This window comes from Pezoporus occidentalis, unplaced genomic scaffold (genome assembly GCF_034315485.1).
Source record: "Pezoporus occidentalis ecotype Australia unplaced genomic scaffold, CSIRO_AGI_Poc_V1 ctg10, whole genome shotgun sequence".
In the NCBI taxonomy this organism is placed as follows: domain Eukaryota; kingdom Metazoa; phylum Chordata; class Aves; order Psittaciformes; family Psittacidae; genus Pezoporus; species Pezoporus occidentalis.
In genome coordinates this window covers 4243679-4258299 of record NW_026912779.1, presented here as the reverse complement: position 1 = coordinate 4258299, position 14621 = coordinate 4243679, and the positions used below count along the sequence as shown (strand labels likewise).

Genomic DNA, 14621 nt, shown 5'->3' with positions numbered 1-14621 from the left:
TTTGATTCTTCAGAGAAGCTGCTGATCCACATCAGAGTCAGCTTCTTGCCAGGACAGATCAGATAGCACATGTTTGCCTCAGGTTGCTTTGGAAAGGAATAGGCTTATTTCTAATACCTGCAGGTGAATGGATGATATTCTCTCCCTATCCAACAATGTGGAGTTCCTCACAGTTAGGATGCCATCTTGGCTTAACTGGAAGGGACTATCAGCTGGAGTGAGAATGAACGTTCCCTGGAAGCCTCCCTGCAAAGAGTAATGATATTTGTTATTAAATAGGACAATCATGGAGCTAATCACTTAGGGTGCTTTCTTTTTATTTTCCAGAAAATTAAATGGAGAGCATTAAATTTTCTGTTTAATTGAGGTTACAGTTCCCAAAAAAGGAAGAGGAGCAAACAACATGGAAGAAACAGATCATGCAGGCTGAGGGTTTGCACTTTTGTACTTTCCTATTTGGGACCTTATGCCAACCAGAGGAGTTTCAGAGACAGCCAATTTATTTTCTAGTACTCAGCCCCTTAAAGAAGTAAAATGAAGATTGTTTTGTTTAAGCATATTTAGGTACTTCGGGGAAAAATATCCTATAGCACTATTCACTATACCTGTAGAATGCAAACGCATTTTGCATTGTATTTCAGAAGTGCAGTATTTGTAGCAACCATAACAACGTCGTCATTTTACCTCATCTTTGTCAGTAGCTGTTACTTGAAGAACTTCCATCCCATTGGGGAAATTTTCTGGAATTGAGATGTTGTAACTTGGTTGTGACAGCACTGGATAATTGTCATTCACATCATCAATAGTGACCAGAACTACTGCATCAGCTGTTTTGAAAGTATTGTCTTGCTGGCTTGCCTAGAAAACAAAGAGTTTGTAGCTGTAATTCCATGCCCTGATAACGGTGAGCCATTCCAGCCTAACACAAGGACATGACATGACTGCATATATCCAGTGAATGAAGTTTTCCTTTGTTTGTATTTTAAATGGCAGAACAGAGTCTTGATATCAACTGCCCTTTAGCATTACTATGAGAAGTACTATTAACTGCAACCATGATTTACATATTATTTTATCAAATCAAGATTCAGTATTAACACACTGAACTCTAAAACCGTCACTACCTGAATGCCCACAAGGAGATACGGACATTCTTCTCTGTCAAGTGCAATCTTTACTTCCAACAGTCCTGTGTCTGCATTGATTGTAAAGTGGTTGCTACTATAGGGCAGGGGTTCCACTGCAAAGCAACAGATTGCAATAGGTTAATGAGAATGAACCAGAACAGGAGGTAAGATCTGTCCTTTTTATGACTGTTATCTTCTCAGCCACAGCAAAAAAATGAACAGACATTCCAGATAAAAGGCTTGTTTTCAAACACTGTGTCCTCAAAACAATTCTTAAATAAATTCACTCACACTTCAAGGGCCTCATATTAAGCATCTCAGGAGCTTTTAGCAGTTCTGTCAGCGGGAGAAAAAGCTCCTGATGGAATTCTCACTTTAGATGGTTCTGAATGGAAAGCCTTTGATGAAACGGAAGCCTAAACTGACTTACACTTTTATTGAGGAATGGTTTATTAGAGAGAGGTTAAGAACATCTAAATGTTTTTAAAGTGGTTGGACCCTCTATATTGACTGAAATTAAGTCAGTTTAGCTCATGGAGAAGCAGTGTAGTGAAGAGGCATGCAGCTAAGACATCTGACCGTACACTGCACTTCCATATCATTCTCTTCAAATAACTGTGTGAATGCCTACAAGAAAATAAAGGCTCTTACCTAGTTTGATGCTGTAAAGTACTTTTTCATTTATACCTGTGTCTCCATCTTTAGCCAGTATCTTTTCTGGGTGAATAGCCAGAGGGCCCACCTAGAAAACATATGTGAACTTGATTAACTTGAACAAAAATTACACATAAACATAAAATCAATAACTAATTAAGTCACAATTTTGATTGTAGAAACACGTATTTAATCACTGGGACCCAGAAAAAATTATCTCTCTGTCAGACAGGCTTTACAGAGGAAAATGATGACCAAAATAACCTGATGAATACGCTGCATTTGAGAAAACACCAGACTATGAGGAGGTAGTCACTGATGAAATTCATGTTAGTAACATGGAATATTTCCATTCCCACCCTAATGCAAATAGCAATTTATTTGGAAGATAAAAATGTTTTAGAACATCTAAAAAGATTCCTTTCAGACAATTAAAGATGAGCTTCTAACAAAAGGGACACCAAACGAAAAACACAAAAAGCATGTGGTTTAAAATACGTTAAAATTAAGATAATGATAAATAAATAAGGATAATACAAAAGATAATTATATTTAGTGCATTACTCTAGTAATATTGTACTTTGATTACTGGTTTTGTCAATGCATATAGAAGCTTGAGTTAAACAAATACATTCCACTGAGAAATTTCCACCCTATTTAGGAGATAATTACAATAGAATATAAACCACAGTTAATATCTCAGATTCTTATTTTGCCTACCTGATTGTAATGAAATATGTAGGAAATACACTATTTAAAACCAAACCCAGGCAGCCAGCTCCAGGACTGATGGGCAGTCAGCTGCCCTTCCAAGTTTACAGTAAAAGCCTTGTTACAACAGTTGCTTAGTTTTGTGGGTTTTTTTCCCCTCTTTTTCATCCAAACAGAAAAGAACCTGTTTCTGTAGCAGAAGGTTTTATGTTTCATGTAATACATGGCCTATTAACCTGGTTCTTGGAAGTGTACAGCTGATAACCTTACAGTTCCCCAGTTGGCACAAACCAAAGCAGCCCTCCACCTTATGCTACGCAGTGATGAGGACTCCTCAAAAGAAAAGCACTGTAGAGAGCAATAATCTGTTTACATTTGCAGCACTCAGTGAAAAGCTTTTACCTGGTTTTCACTGATGTTTCCATTGTACACGGATTGACTGAAATAGGGGTTCAATGTATCGTAATCTTGGACGTCAATTACTAGTGATGCAGTATCGCTGTTGTTTCCCATTAATTCCTGCATCCCAAGAGAAGGAAGAAAATAAGAAATATTGTCATGAAAGAGCCATTTCTCAGCAGAAAGTACAGCAGAATATAATAATATTGCACGTACTATACATAACATATAATATGTGCTTTGTAGTGTCTAAGCATTTTTAACCTGAGACTTCTCACCCTGGTAGATTTTTCCACTTCTGGAAATCCAGTTCTAGGAAAACTCTATCCAAAGGCAATTGTTCTTAGTTATTAATTTTATATCACGTAGGTGTTACACAGTAGCACATAGAATGTAGTAACAGTGTATTTGCTGCAGCTGCACTATTTGCTAGATAACACTATAGATACGACAAAATTACTTCTTTTTAATTCTAAAAGGAACTGAAGGCAAATATAGGTTCAAACCTCAAAAAAACTCAGAGAGACTGCAGGTGGTAAGTTGTGCAAAAATAGGGTAGATCTGCCAGAATTAGTTGATAAATATATGTTAGAATACTAAAAAATAAATACATACAAGAAGCATAGTCAAAGAAATACACACAGAAAGAAACTTGGGCTGGTATTTGAATGGGAGACTGAAACAGTGGCTCAAATATTAAGGATGTGTTACATTGTCTGCAGTCTAAACCAAGATGCAGACACAACTTTTAGCTTGGAACTCCCCAGGTTGTAAATCTGTAGAAACTGGAATGTTATAACAACAGAAACATCATTGTAGAACTATTGTGGTACTCCTTCATTTAATTGATACCATACCTTTGCTTGGACTGTTAGATTGAAAAGGTTGACCTTGTTGTAATCCAGTGTTTTTTTCAGCATGACGTTTCCATCTCCTTCCCTTATATGAAAGTAATCGGAGTTTGGACCCTATTAAGTAAATAAATCACATAATTTACATGATTAACAATGAATTACATTTAACGTCCTCTTACTACCTTTATTATTGGACTATTCTTCATGATGGACCAGGAATCTCTCAACCACCCCCACTGAAAACAAAAATGCTGATCCTCTTCCACACGTTCTATTGCCTCTCTCATCAATGCCATTAGACTTTCTATCTGATTTATCTCGTCCTATGGCTGATAACTAAAAGCAGATCAGATGAATGGCATTCAGCTTCCTTTCACTGCTATGAAAAGAGCAGAGCAAGCAGGATCAGATGTGAAGATCTCCACTGCAGATATCTAGTGTTAGCTGAAATAATCTTACTTCAGGTGCCTTACATATACACTTCATCAGGACTGGAGATTGACAGCAAAACAAATACAGACTTTAAGAAGAGGGGGATCTGTTTCATTCCTGCTTCTAAATAGGACCAGTGAGCTCCTCAGCTGTAGTTGAACAGTGCCACAAAGCATTTCACACATGCTAAGAAACAAGACTCGGGGCTCACTGCATGCTAGGCTGATTCTGTGGTATAAGTCCTAATTTTAAATGGTCTTTCTGATGCTAGCTTTTTGCAGATTTGTAATCTGTAACATGTGTCTGCAAGACAGCTCACTTGGATCACATCCCACGCTGTATCCTGTATGGAATGTAGACCGGTGTTCACAGTCTCTGACAAACAGAAGGCACTCACCCAAAGACTGTAAGTGATGGTGCTGAACGTAGGAGAAAAATCTTTATCCACAGCTTCCACTTTTATAATTGTGACATTTACTGCAGTTACCTAGAGGAAATAAAGACCATCAAATGCTCAGTCACAAGCCCCTTTTGGCTGTGCCACCTCCTTAACATATGCAATTTACTTCCCATTTCCGTTTTAGGTTAGATAACTGAATGTTTCTTATTCACCCCATGCCTTCAGCTGTACATCCAACCCAGCCATTCTTTTCCACGCTCACAGCAATGTGTACACAAGTCCCACAAAAGTGCATGTCATGATTTAACATCAGTGTGATCACGTTAGAACCTCGTATGTTTTGGCCCCAAAAAGTAACTTGAAAATGTCATGAGAAGAAACATTAACATTTGCCACCCACCTCTGATACTGAAGCACTGTAATGAGATTGGAGAAATTCTGGTGAATTGTCATTAACATCTTCCAAGATTAAGTTTCTGTTGTTCTCTACCTCATTATTCTTCATAATGGAAGCAAAAGATACATTAGAAATGACAGCAGTGAGGCAGCAGCATACTGCTAACATTTCATTTCATCGTCTAAAACGAGATCTTCAAAGAGACACCCCTTCAGTTCTAAAAGCTTGCAGTGAGAAAGTCAGGCTACCATGTGTAACAACGGAGTAAAAGTTTGTGAAAGTATTTTTAAATGAACTTTTAAAGATTTACCTTAGGTTTTCCATGAACAAAACCATTAAAATCAGCACATTTAAACAAATACAGCTTCTAAAAGGTACTATCAGCTCCCTACATCATATCTTTAAATGGAATAATAACACAGAAAACAGTAATTCTCATTAAATTTAGACAAAATCATAGGTTATACAACATGTCTTTTACTTACCGTTCCAATCCGTTGGCAAATGATGGTATAAAAGAGATGGACACTCTAAAAATCAACAAACAAACAAATAAATAATATAATCTATGACCTCTTAATACGATGTCAAGGAATGTTCAGGTCAAAATTATACAAAACAACTTCTGGTAGCTGAATCCTAGGGTGCGTTGTCCCAAAACACACTGCTGATAATATAGAATCATAGAATAGTTTGGGTTGGAAAGGACCTTAAGATCATCCACCTCCAACCCCCCTGCCATGGGCAGGGACACCTCACACTAAACCATCTCACCCAAGGGTCTGTCCAACCTGGCCTTGAATATATAGCAAAGTCATTACAGATTATTAATTATAAAGTTTATTTGGCTACCATTCATCTACTGCTGCTATCCACCCACCCAGATCCCACCATCCCTGTACCAGGCTGTTGTCCCGATGGAGAATTGCCAGAGAATGTGAGAATATGTATAAGTAGCATAAAAAGTGTTTTAACCCATGTGGAAAATGTCCAAACGAGAATGTAGAAGTTGTAAGTACGTTTTTATCAGTTGGAAGTCTTGATTGTAACAGTGGTATTTAAAATAGGTATGGGTCAATTCTGTCAAGTACGGTGCTACTGTGAAATGGTACTTGTATAACAAACAGCCTCCGCTTACTATGCAGAATTACACCATTTTCACATTCAAAGGCATCTTTACCCAGGAAAACATTAACATTTCTTTATTCTTGGTAGTCCTATAGAGCAAGAATGGCCTAGGAAGAAAGACCTCTCCTTTTGTGCATCGACCAGCAGAAGACAATGGTTCTATTCAGGTGTGAAGTTAGGCACTTGCATAAATATTCACCTGATTAAAGATTGCCTTCTACCAAATTACAGCTGATCAATCTCGCTTGGTGAAATAATTCATGTTACTGAGAGATGAGTTTTAAGGGAAGTGACACCTATCATAACTGTGGATTTACAGCTTCCATTAAAGTGGCAATACATGATCAGGGAAGAACCTGTCTGACTGTCAGGTGTCTGCTAAGCTTACAGGTACAGAAAACTGAAGACTCTTAACAGACATTACTGAGAGGTAGACACTGAAGCCTGTGCTGCTCTTCGTGGTGAGAGAATGAGCAATTACAATTGATGTCTTAGTGCCACCCCTTTTCCACCTGTCAAGAGAACCTTTATATCCAGGTTTTACACGCAGTGAAAATAATACCTCAATAGTATCAACATCCAGAGGCTTACGAGTCCTCACTGTTGCATTATTAGATCCAGAATCATACACCAGCTCCACATACGGTAAGTGTTCAGGGAACAGATTCTCTCCTAATTTCAAATTGACATCGGGTGGGATATTTGTAATCCATTCTATAACACCTGTAAGGGAAAGCATAACAAATTATATTGCTTTACAGAAAAGAAATCCATAGGTTCATTTCATGTGTGCTGACAGGTTACCTTTGGTTACATTCCATATTATTTTGGCATTTTCAGCTAAAATATCAGCTCTCTTAAAGTCCCCTTATGTACTCTGCAGAAGTGTATTGGTACGCTTTTAAAACCACACAAACCCACTTTTCCCAATGTATTCCCACTCTGCAACTGTGTCTCCAGAATTAAAAACCTTGGCAAAATTTGCCCCAAATTTTCCACCATTTTCTGCAAATAGCTTTTGGCTGCAAAACTGTTTTTTTCACATTTAGTGTAATCAGAATGTAATCAAAGTCAAGGAACGGAATCAAAAGGAGCAAGAGGCTGGTCAGGGCTATATGGGATCAGTGTCAGTATCATCCAAACACAAGGGCGTTTCCTAGCTCTTAATTGAACCTACCAAGCATATAGAATCCAGTGTGAATCTGGATTCAAGCGTGTTGTAGTTTAAGTGTTGATTTTGGTACAGCATGGTGAGTGTATGGTCCTTCCTTTAATCTGTTCCTAGATGTACAGAACACTGCAACACAAAAAATGCAGCCTAAGAATCAATTTTAATGTGGTTTCCTGCAACCATGCATTTAGGAACTGTTGTCTCTGATACATGGAAACTTGTTATTTGTAATTCCATGATTCATATTGGACTCACTATCATTTCAGTAGTGACTTGTTTGGTTAAACACTAAATCAGTGTTCGAACGTGCATTTGAAATGGATCCTTTTAAGCCATCCAGTGTGGTGCTATGGGCAATTTCATGAAAGTTACTTTACTCATATTATCAATGTATTTATGTTGATGAAACAATACTTGTCTTCTCACAGAACACATTATCTGGCTTGCAAACCTATAATCCTCTCTCCCCTCCAAAATCATTCCTGAACATCCCCAATATTTTCGACAAGCCTCAGGAAATTTGCTGTCTGTGTTTCTCACTCTATTGGGTTTGTACTCCATCACTATTAATTTCAGGCTAGTAAACCCTTTCTATAACAGTCCCATCTCTGATGTCCACATATAGACTTGTGGTCTTGGTCTCAAGTGGGTGAAGGAAGGGAACCTTGTCTTCTTCCAGCAGCAGGGAGTGTCTGGAATGCCGTCAGCTACCAGCCCAAAGATACTGGTCTATAATTACATGTAAGGAGAAAGTCCAGGCAAATGGCAGTGAGCACAGAACGACTGGTCTGAGTCCGTTCCTGAAGGGAATGTTTTGGCCATAACATTCAATGCTTTGCCTCATGTGATCATTGTGTATACACATATAGAGAGGCAAGTCGAATCCTGGTTGCAGGGCTGTCTCTAGCAGACAGTGTAGCCACAGACAGCCTGAGCCTTTAGCTAACAATAGTAACCTCTCTGGTTAGTGCTGGGAGGAAAAGGAGGATGGAGTTATTCTCTGGACTGCATTTGCAATGTAAATAACAAAACCACTTCTGCACTGAGCTCTCCAGCAGTCACTGGACTTCCCCCAGTGTGGGATTTGGTCTCCAAGGCACAATCACACTTCACCAGCTAGACTAAGGAAGCCTACAAAATGTGGGGGTAAATTGATGTTGACCCTGTCAGGCTGCACAAATTAAATAATCATTAGAATCATACAGAGTGTGCTACGCTAACAAAGTAATCCAGGACAGAAACTGCAAATGCATTGACTGGCTAGCATTGATCCTGAAATTCGCTGCACTGCAAGCCTGCTTGTTCCTCTGCAGCCCATCTGCTCCAGCAAAACAAACAGTTGGCATTCCGAGTAGCTCCAGTCTGGAGTGGAGCAAAGCTCTGGAAGCAGAGCAAGGCTGTGGTGGCACTGGTTCCTTCTGACATAGGAGGGAAGGAAGGCATCAACTCTTGTGGGCTGACTGCACAAGGGGAACTGTAGACATCAAAGTTTTCTGTGCTCGTTTACTTTCCCTTTGCCTGCTCAGTCTGTTCAGACAGTGAGACCTTGGATCAGGGAGTTTTGAGGCTCATATTTATTTGTTTGAACAGGGCTTGGAGCAGCCTGCTCTAGTGGAAGGTGTCCCTGCCCGTGGCAGGGCGTTGGAACTGGATGAGCTCTAAGGTCCCTTCCAACCCAAACCATTCTATGATGATCATGGCCAGCAGCATTCCACAATTCTCCTAATCAGTGTGCCATGTAAGCAGCTGCTGCATCCAGCCATGAAGCCTATTGTGAATTAATTAATAATACAGAGTCATTATAAAATACACCAACTGTGTGAAGCATTGAAGTACTGCACACGTTAGGGAGCAAATTGGACAGCTCTAGCATAGAATCATGATTTTTACCTGTAAATTCATCCAAAAAGCCTGTCAGTGTGAGTTCTGCAGGGACGGTGTCACAATCTATAGTTGTGATTTCTGAAAAGAAAAGGAAAAGTCATGTACAAATGACAGTGGGACTGTTGCCAGAAGTAGTTCAAGGCAAAAAAAGCTTATGCTTTATATAAAAACAGATGCATACAGTTCAAATGAAGCTGAAAGACATCCATCATGGTAGCACCTTGACATGATTTCCAGGGTTTAATGTGATACATTACACAGAATAGGTAAACACTAGTGTCTGCGACCCAATCTATCTTCGCCTGAAGAAGTTCTACAACAAAGAACATCACAGCTTAAAAAAAGGATGTGGAAACATCTAGCTGCAGAATTGTCCTTCCTTTGTACCCTGACCAGACTGGAACTTGGAGTTGATTGCCTAACAACAATGAATCACTCTTGGTTAATTTCCTGCTGAACCATCCGTGGAAATCATAATTGAAACTACTTTTGCACCCTGGCCTTGCAAATGGTTTCTGCTCCCAAGGGCACTGTAAACAGAAAGCTATTCATCACTGAAATGTGAGCAAGAATCTGAGAGCTAAGGGTAAAGGCACACTGACAGATTTACCTGAAATGTATTCTCCTTACAGTGTTATAGAAGTTGGCACTTTGGAAATACAGGCTTTTTTCCTGGGAAGTGGCTTTCATACATGGATACCTCAGTGCCCTCTCTCCACATTTTCTCTGTGTGACAAAAAGAGACTTTTTCCCTAGATCTGCAAACTCTAAACACAGAAATCCAGAAACCCACCAGATTTCTCCCTCCTTCCCTGACCATAATTACTCAGCAAAGCTGCCACAGTGCAATCTGTGCTCTTACGGATACCTGTGCATCTTCTGCCGTCTCCTGTGGCTTTGCACCAATGCTGAGGGTGTCCCCACTCTTCTCCTTGTGTATTCAAAGCAGCAGTTGGTAAAATAAGTAGTGGGCTATTTTTGCTTGGCTAGGCAGGTGCCTTCACGTTTGCACCACTCCATAGGATCTCATTTATAAGTGAGCAGTGGACAGATCTGTACACAAGTGACCGAACAAAACCCTAGAGAATACTTTCATAGGCAACAGCTGCTGGTGATGGGTCTAATTCGCTGCATCAATCTTTGAGTGTTCAAAAGCTTACTTTGAAAAGCAGGATTATTAAAAAAGATTAATAAAACCGGGAAGTTGGGACTGGTTGGAATGGTATGTCACAGTTAAATAAGGGAAATTCAATCATTAAATAAAAACCCTTGTTGCTTTTTTCCCCCAAATAAAAAATTTCCCTCAGCCATTTCCCGGTGATCCTCTGAACCTATTGCAAGCAAAGGAAAGGCACTTGAGCCTTTTCACTGTTATGAAGATCCTCAAGGAAAGCTGAAAGGCCAAAATGATATTAATGCCTCAAGTTTAGGAATTCAGATACCTTTTCTACTCCCAGAATCAGCTAACGGATAGCACAGTTTTCACTTTTGGAAGAAGAACTTTTAATGGAGTTCTTACCACTTCAATAAATACCAGATGTAAAACTGCAACTATTCCGACCTAATTTAGCAGAATAACAGCAGCAAGGAATAGGAGTGATCCCAACTTCAAAACTATAAAGTCTCAGACTCAACTTCATCCTAGGTATTTTGTTTAATGTCTGCTGCAGATATAAAACCACCAAATCTGAAAAAGTTCAAGGAGAACTTGTGAAACCCACTGTACATACAAGAGCAGTGGGTCCCTGCCTATGGCAGGGGGGTTGGAACTTGATGATCTTAAGGTTCTTTCCAACCCTAACTATTCTATGATTCTATGATCAATGAGCCCCTGGAAGTCCACAGATGACATCCATCGGCACTATGTTGCTTGATTAGATGTTATTTTATCAGTCAACACATCAACATACTTCAAACTTCTAGGACTGTGATTTACATGAATTTAATAAATCTAATTCTGTTCAGTTTCAATAAAACCAGGAACAGACTCACAAGCACCTATAATAATGACACTACTTACGTTGAGCATCAAGACCGATGAACGTAACCCAAGTGATCAAAGCAAAAACCAGAGATACAGAAAGTGCCATGAATACTCCAGAGGAAATATCCTACTGAAAACAGGATGGTCGCTTCTCATATGTAACACTTGTAAAGGATCATTTCATCTGTCATATAAGTCTGTTGTTATCTTGATAAATGCTTCAGTGAGGACAAGGCAAAAGCTTGGAATGAGCCTTCGACAGCAATCCACAAACTATATAATGTGCTTATCATTTTCAGCTTGTGGGATCAAAGTCCCTTTGGGGCAATAAAAAGAACCAACAAGGAAATATAACTTTGCATGTTACAGCACAGATAAAGTCTATTTTTAATATTTAACATAATGATAATAAATAAATTAGCAGGATGTCCAGACCAATATGGGAGAAACCTATATATTGCCTGGTAAAGAAAACTAAATGGGGTGTCAAAAGGCAAAGGGATCAGCATTGCCCCTTTTGATCTCATAAGGATGGAGAGTATCTTCTTGTAACTCTATTTCACTAAGTACAGAATTCCTGCTGCAAAACCAGCAGATACTATTTGATGCAACGAAAACAAACATCTCTGAAGCGTGCCTAGTATTTAATGGGTTGTATACACTGAAAATAGGTTTAGCAGGCAGTTAAAACATTTTACTTCAATGAAGTTTCCTCATCAAACCCAAAAGACGCTAAAAGCTTGCAGAGAACTTATGAAGACTACAAATGATACTACTTATCATGCAGCTTGTTTCAATCATTTAGAGGTAAATACACCTTTAATTCAAAGGAGCAACTCATTACACAGTAAGGCAGCTGCTGCCAGACCAAGGTCTTCTCATGTTTGTGCTAGCATGTTTTGTCACTATGGATACTAGAGTAATTACTACAGCTTGAATGAAAATGCAAACTATAATGAAATTGCCTATAATAACTGAAAATTAATTTTTCATTGACTTTCCCAGCCTTACGTTATTGAAATGGAAATGTGGGAGCAATTCAAGCCGAAGTGATTAAAAATGTATTAAAAGAAGTTCAATCACAAGCACCAGCTCTTTAGTACAAAGGCCACATCCAGCCAAGATTATGCATCTGGTGGCATTACTACTAGAGGCAATTCAGGCGGTTATTTTTCCTCCCCTGTTTGATTGTTCCCTGTGTCCACAATGGCCGGGCCTTTGTAAGTTTATGTGGCAAAATACAGAAGAGAGATCTGTGCCTAAAATACCTCCTGGGAAGAGGAAAAGGGAAGAGAAGTTTCCTGATCTGCATCCTGAACAAACAGCATCACACACCTTTGTGCTATCAAAGCCAGGATAGAGGCTATATAAGCTGATATTTGTACCAAAAAGTTCTTCCAGCAACTAAGCCTCTTGACCACTGGAAATATTTATGTGCTGGAATCTTAATCCACTAATGAGGATCAATTTTGGGGGTACTCCAAATCACAAGCAAAGCAGCTTCAACATTTTCTGGGATTTCTTTTAGCTGGAAGTGATAAGAAGTGGCATGAGACCTTAGAGGATAAAACTCCTGAAGATCTCCCTCATTGTCTAAGTTCAGGCAGCCTAGAAGCTGAAGGAGGTAGGCCCTTAGTGTACACAAACCCCAGACCAAAATAAGTTAAAGATCAACTCCAGGCAGGTGTAGAATGAAAACTGCTGCTTGGATGCAACTTAACGCTGTTACCCATTCTTTATAAACTTCCATCTGGCTTGGTTATTGTTCTCAGGGATCAGCAGTCCAAACCTAAAGAGAAGCATCACAACAGTCTCAGCCATTGCCAGCTGTGTCCCATAATGGAGTCAGGCCCAGAACAGAGTTCAGATGAAGTTCGTTTGTTTTCTACACTTAGCACACAGGGAAAGAGGAGAATGGAGATACGCATTTAAGGTGAGATGATCTGCAAAACCAAACAAGCTATAGAACAGAGAGGAACACAACCCAGCAAGGTTGGAGTGGTGGAAACAGTGATTTTTGTCAACTGACACTGAACACCATTAACCAAAATATATCATCCCAGCATCCAGCCCCATCACCAAGGACAGCATTGCTTGCTGAGCACTTAGGGCCCAACAGTGGAAAACAGCAGGACACACACTTCTACAAGGCATCTACTAAAGGCTCTGTGAGAGTGCAGCATCCTCCCCAAACTGAGGATGCTGACCACTTGCAACAGCACATATCAAATCAGTATTCAAAGCCCTTGTGATTCCCAGAGTAGAAGAGCTCATGCAGCCCTGTGCAGCTGTCTGTTGCTGTAGCCTCCAGACTGGCTGATGGTTCCATCAACCTTACCACCATGATGCTCAAAGACAGTATGAGACATTAACCTCAGGGACACAGCCAGTCTGGGCTGTCACTTGGCCTCAAGCCTGGAAAAGCCTTTGGCTGGTTTTATTTATAGCTATAGCCACAAGGGGATTCAACAGTAAATCTATTCCTGTAGCAAGATAAATTTTACATAAGTGAAGTCTTCTTTACTTCCTAATTAACAAGAAATAGAGAAAAAAGCCCCTCAGAACATAGTGGTACAGTTCATACAGATTAGATTTCACCAAGAACAGCTGCAGGAGGAGTGTCTTCAGTGTGTGTTTATGTATACTGCTCTCTTGGATGTAAGTAGTAACTTAAGGTTTTACATTTGCTTTGAGTGGAGAGGGAAGTGTCTAAATGGAAGCAGGAAACTTCATGTATGGCTCAAGCAAGCATTTGATGCACAGAAGCAGTTTCCCAACACAAAACAGTGTGTCCATACACTCAATAAGAAGAGAAAGCAATGCTTTTCAAAAAATTGATTCCCTTCTGGCAAAGGGAAGTGTCCTCTCAGTCACATTAAATATGCCCATGCTATTCATATATTTATGTTTGCAGACTGGGGCAACTGTATGGTCACATTTCTCCTAACACATTGTCTCTTTCTCTTGGAACCATTACTGAAATTAAAATTCCAGTTCTTTCTCCAAGGTTTCTGGACACCAAGCAAACAGACACAGCTCCACCGTGCAGCAAGTGACAACAGGATGTACACTGTAGCCTTCCCAGCATACCAACTGCACATATACAGGGCATCCATATAGCAATTTCTAGAAGCAGAATCATGGAAACTAACCCTACTGATATATCTAACAACTTGTTTAAATGGTATGATCAGCACTGTGGCAGTGGAAGGCAAAGTTAAACATGCTTTTAACATGGCTTAGTTTGATATTTTGCATACTTGGGTCACCTGTAGGGCAGCTCACTCATGAACTTTTAATCCAGCCTCAAAACTCAATGCAGATAAAAACTCCTTTGAGATCTTGTAGATTTGGAGTAGCTCTGCATACAATGATATCCTGTCCTCGACAGATAAAAAGCCTGCACTGTGATGCTGCAATTTAATCACAAATACAGATGATTGGAGACCAGAATCTAGAGACCAGTATCTAGAAAACACA

General features: G+C 39.6%; 2 protein-coding genes across 2 annotated transcripts in view; both read right to left on the bottom strand.

Moving 5' to 3' along the window:
* LOC134160194 (protocadherin Fat 4-like) overlaps positions 1 to 1057 on the bottom strand; it is a 30766-nt gene extending 29709 nt beyond the window's left edge. Inside the window, exons 1-2 of the mRNA XM_062611971.1 lie at positions 685 to 1057; positions 118 to 246 (exon numbers count right to left, since the gene is read on the bottom strand). Coding sequence (XP_062467955.1) covers positions 118 to 246; positions 685 to 723 — 168 coding nt within the window. The 5' untranslated portion in view covers positions 724 to 1057. The remainder of the gene's footprint in view (positions 1 to 117; positions 247 to 684) is intronic.
* Positions 1058 to 1067: 10 nt separating this feature from the next.
* On the bottom strand, positions 1068 to 11247 carry LOC134160185 (cadherin-99C-like). The gene is made up of 10 exons (XM_062611959.1): positions 11178 to 11247; positions 9164 to 9235; positions 6665 to 6825; positions 5460 to 5504; positions 4978 to 5076; positions 4575 to 4664; positions 3749 to 3859; positions 2895 to 3011; positions 1779 to 1869; positions 1068 to 1240 (listed from the first exon to the last, which is right to left on the bottom strand). Exons 1-10 carry the CDS (start codon positions 11245 to 11247, stop codon positions 1068 to 1070), a joined length of 1029 nt encoding a protein of 342 aa, XP_062467943.1.
* Positions 11248 to 14621: the final 3374 nt, after the last annotated feature.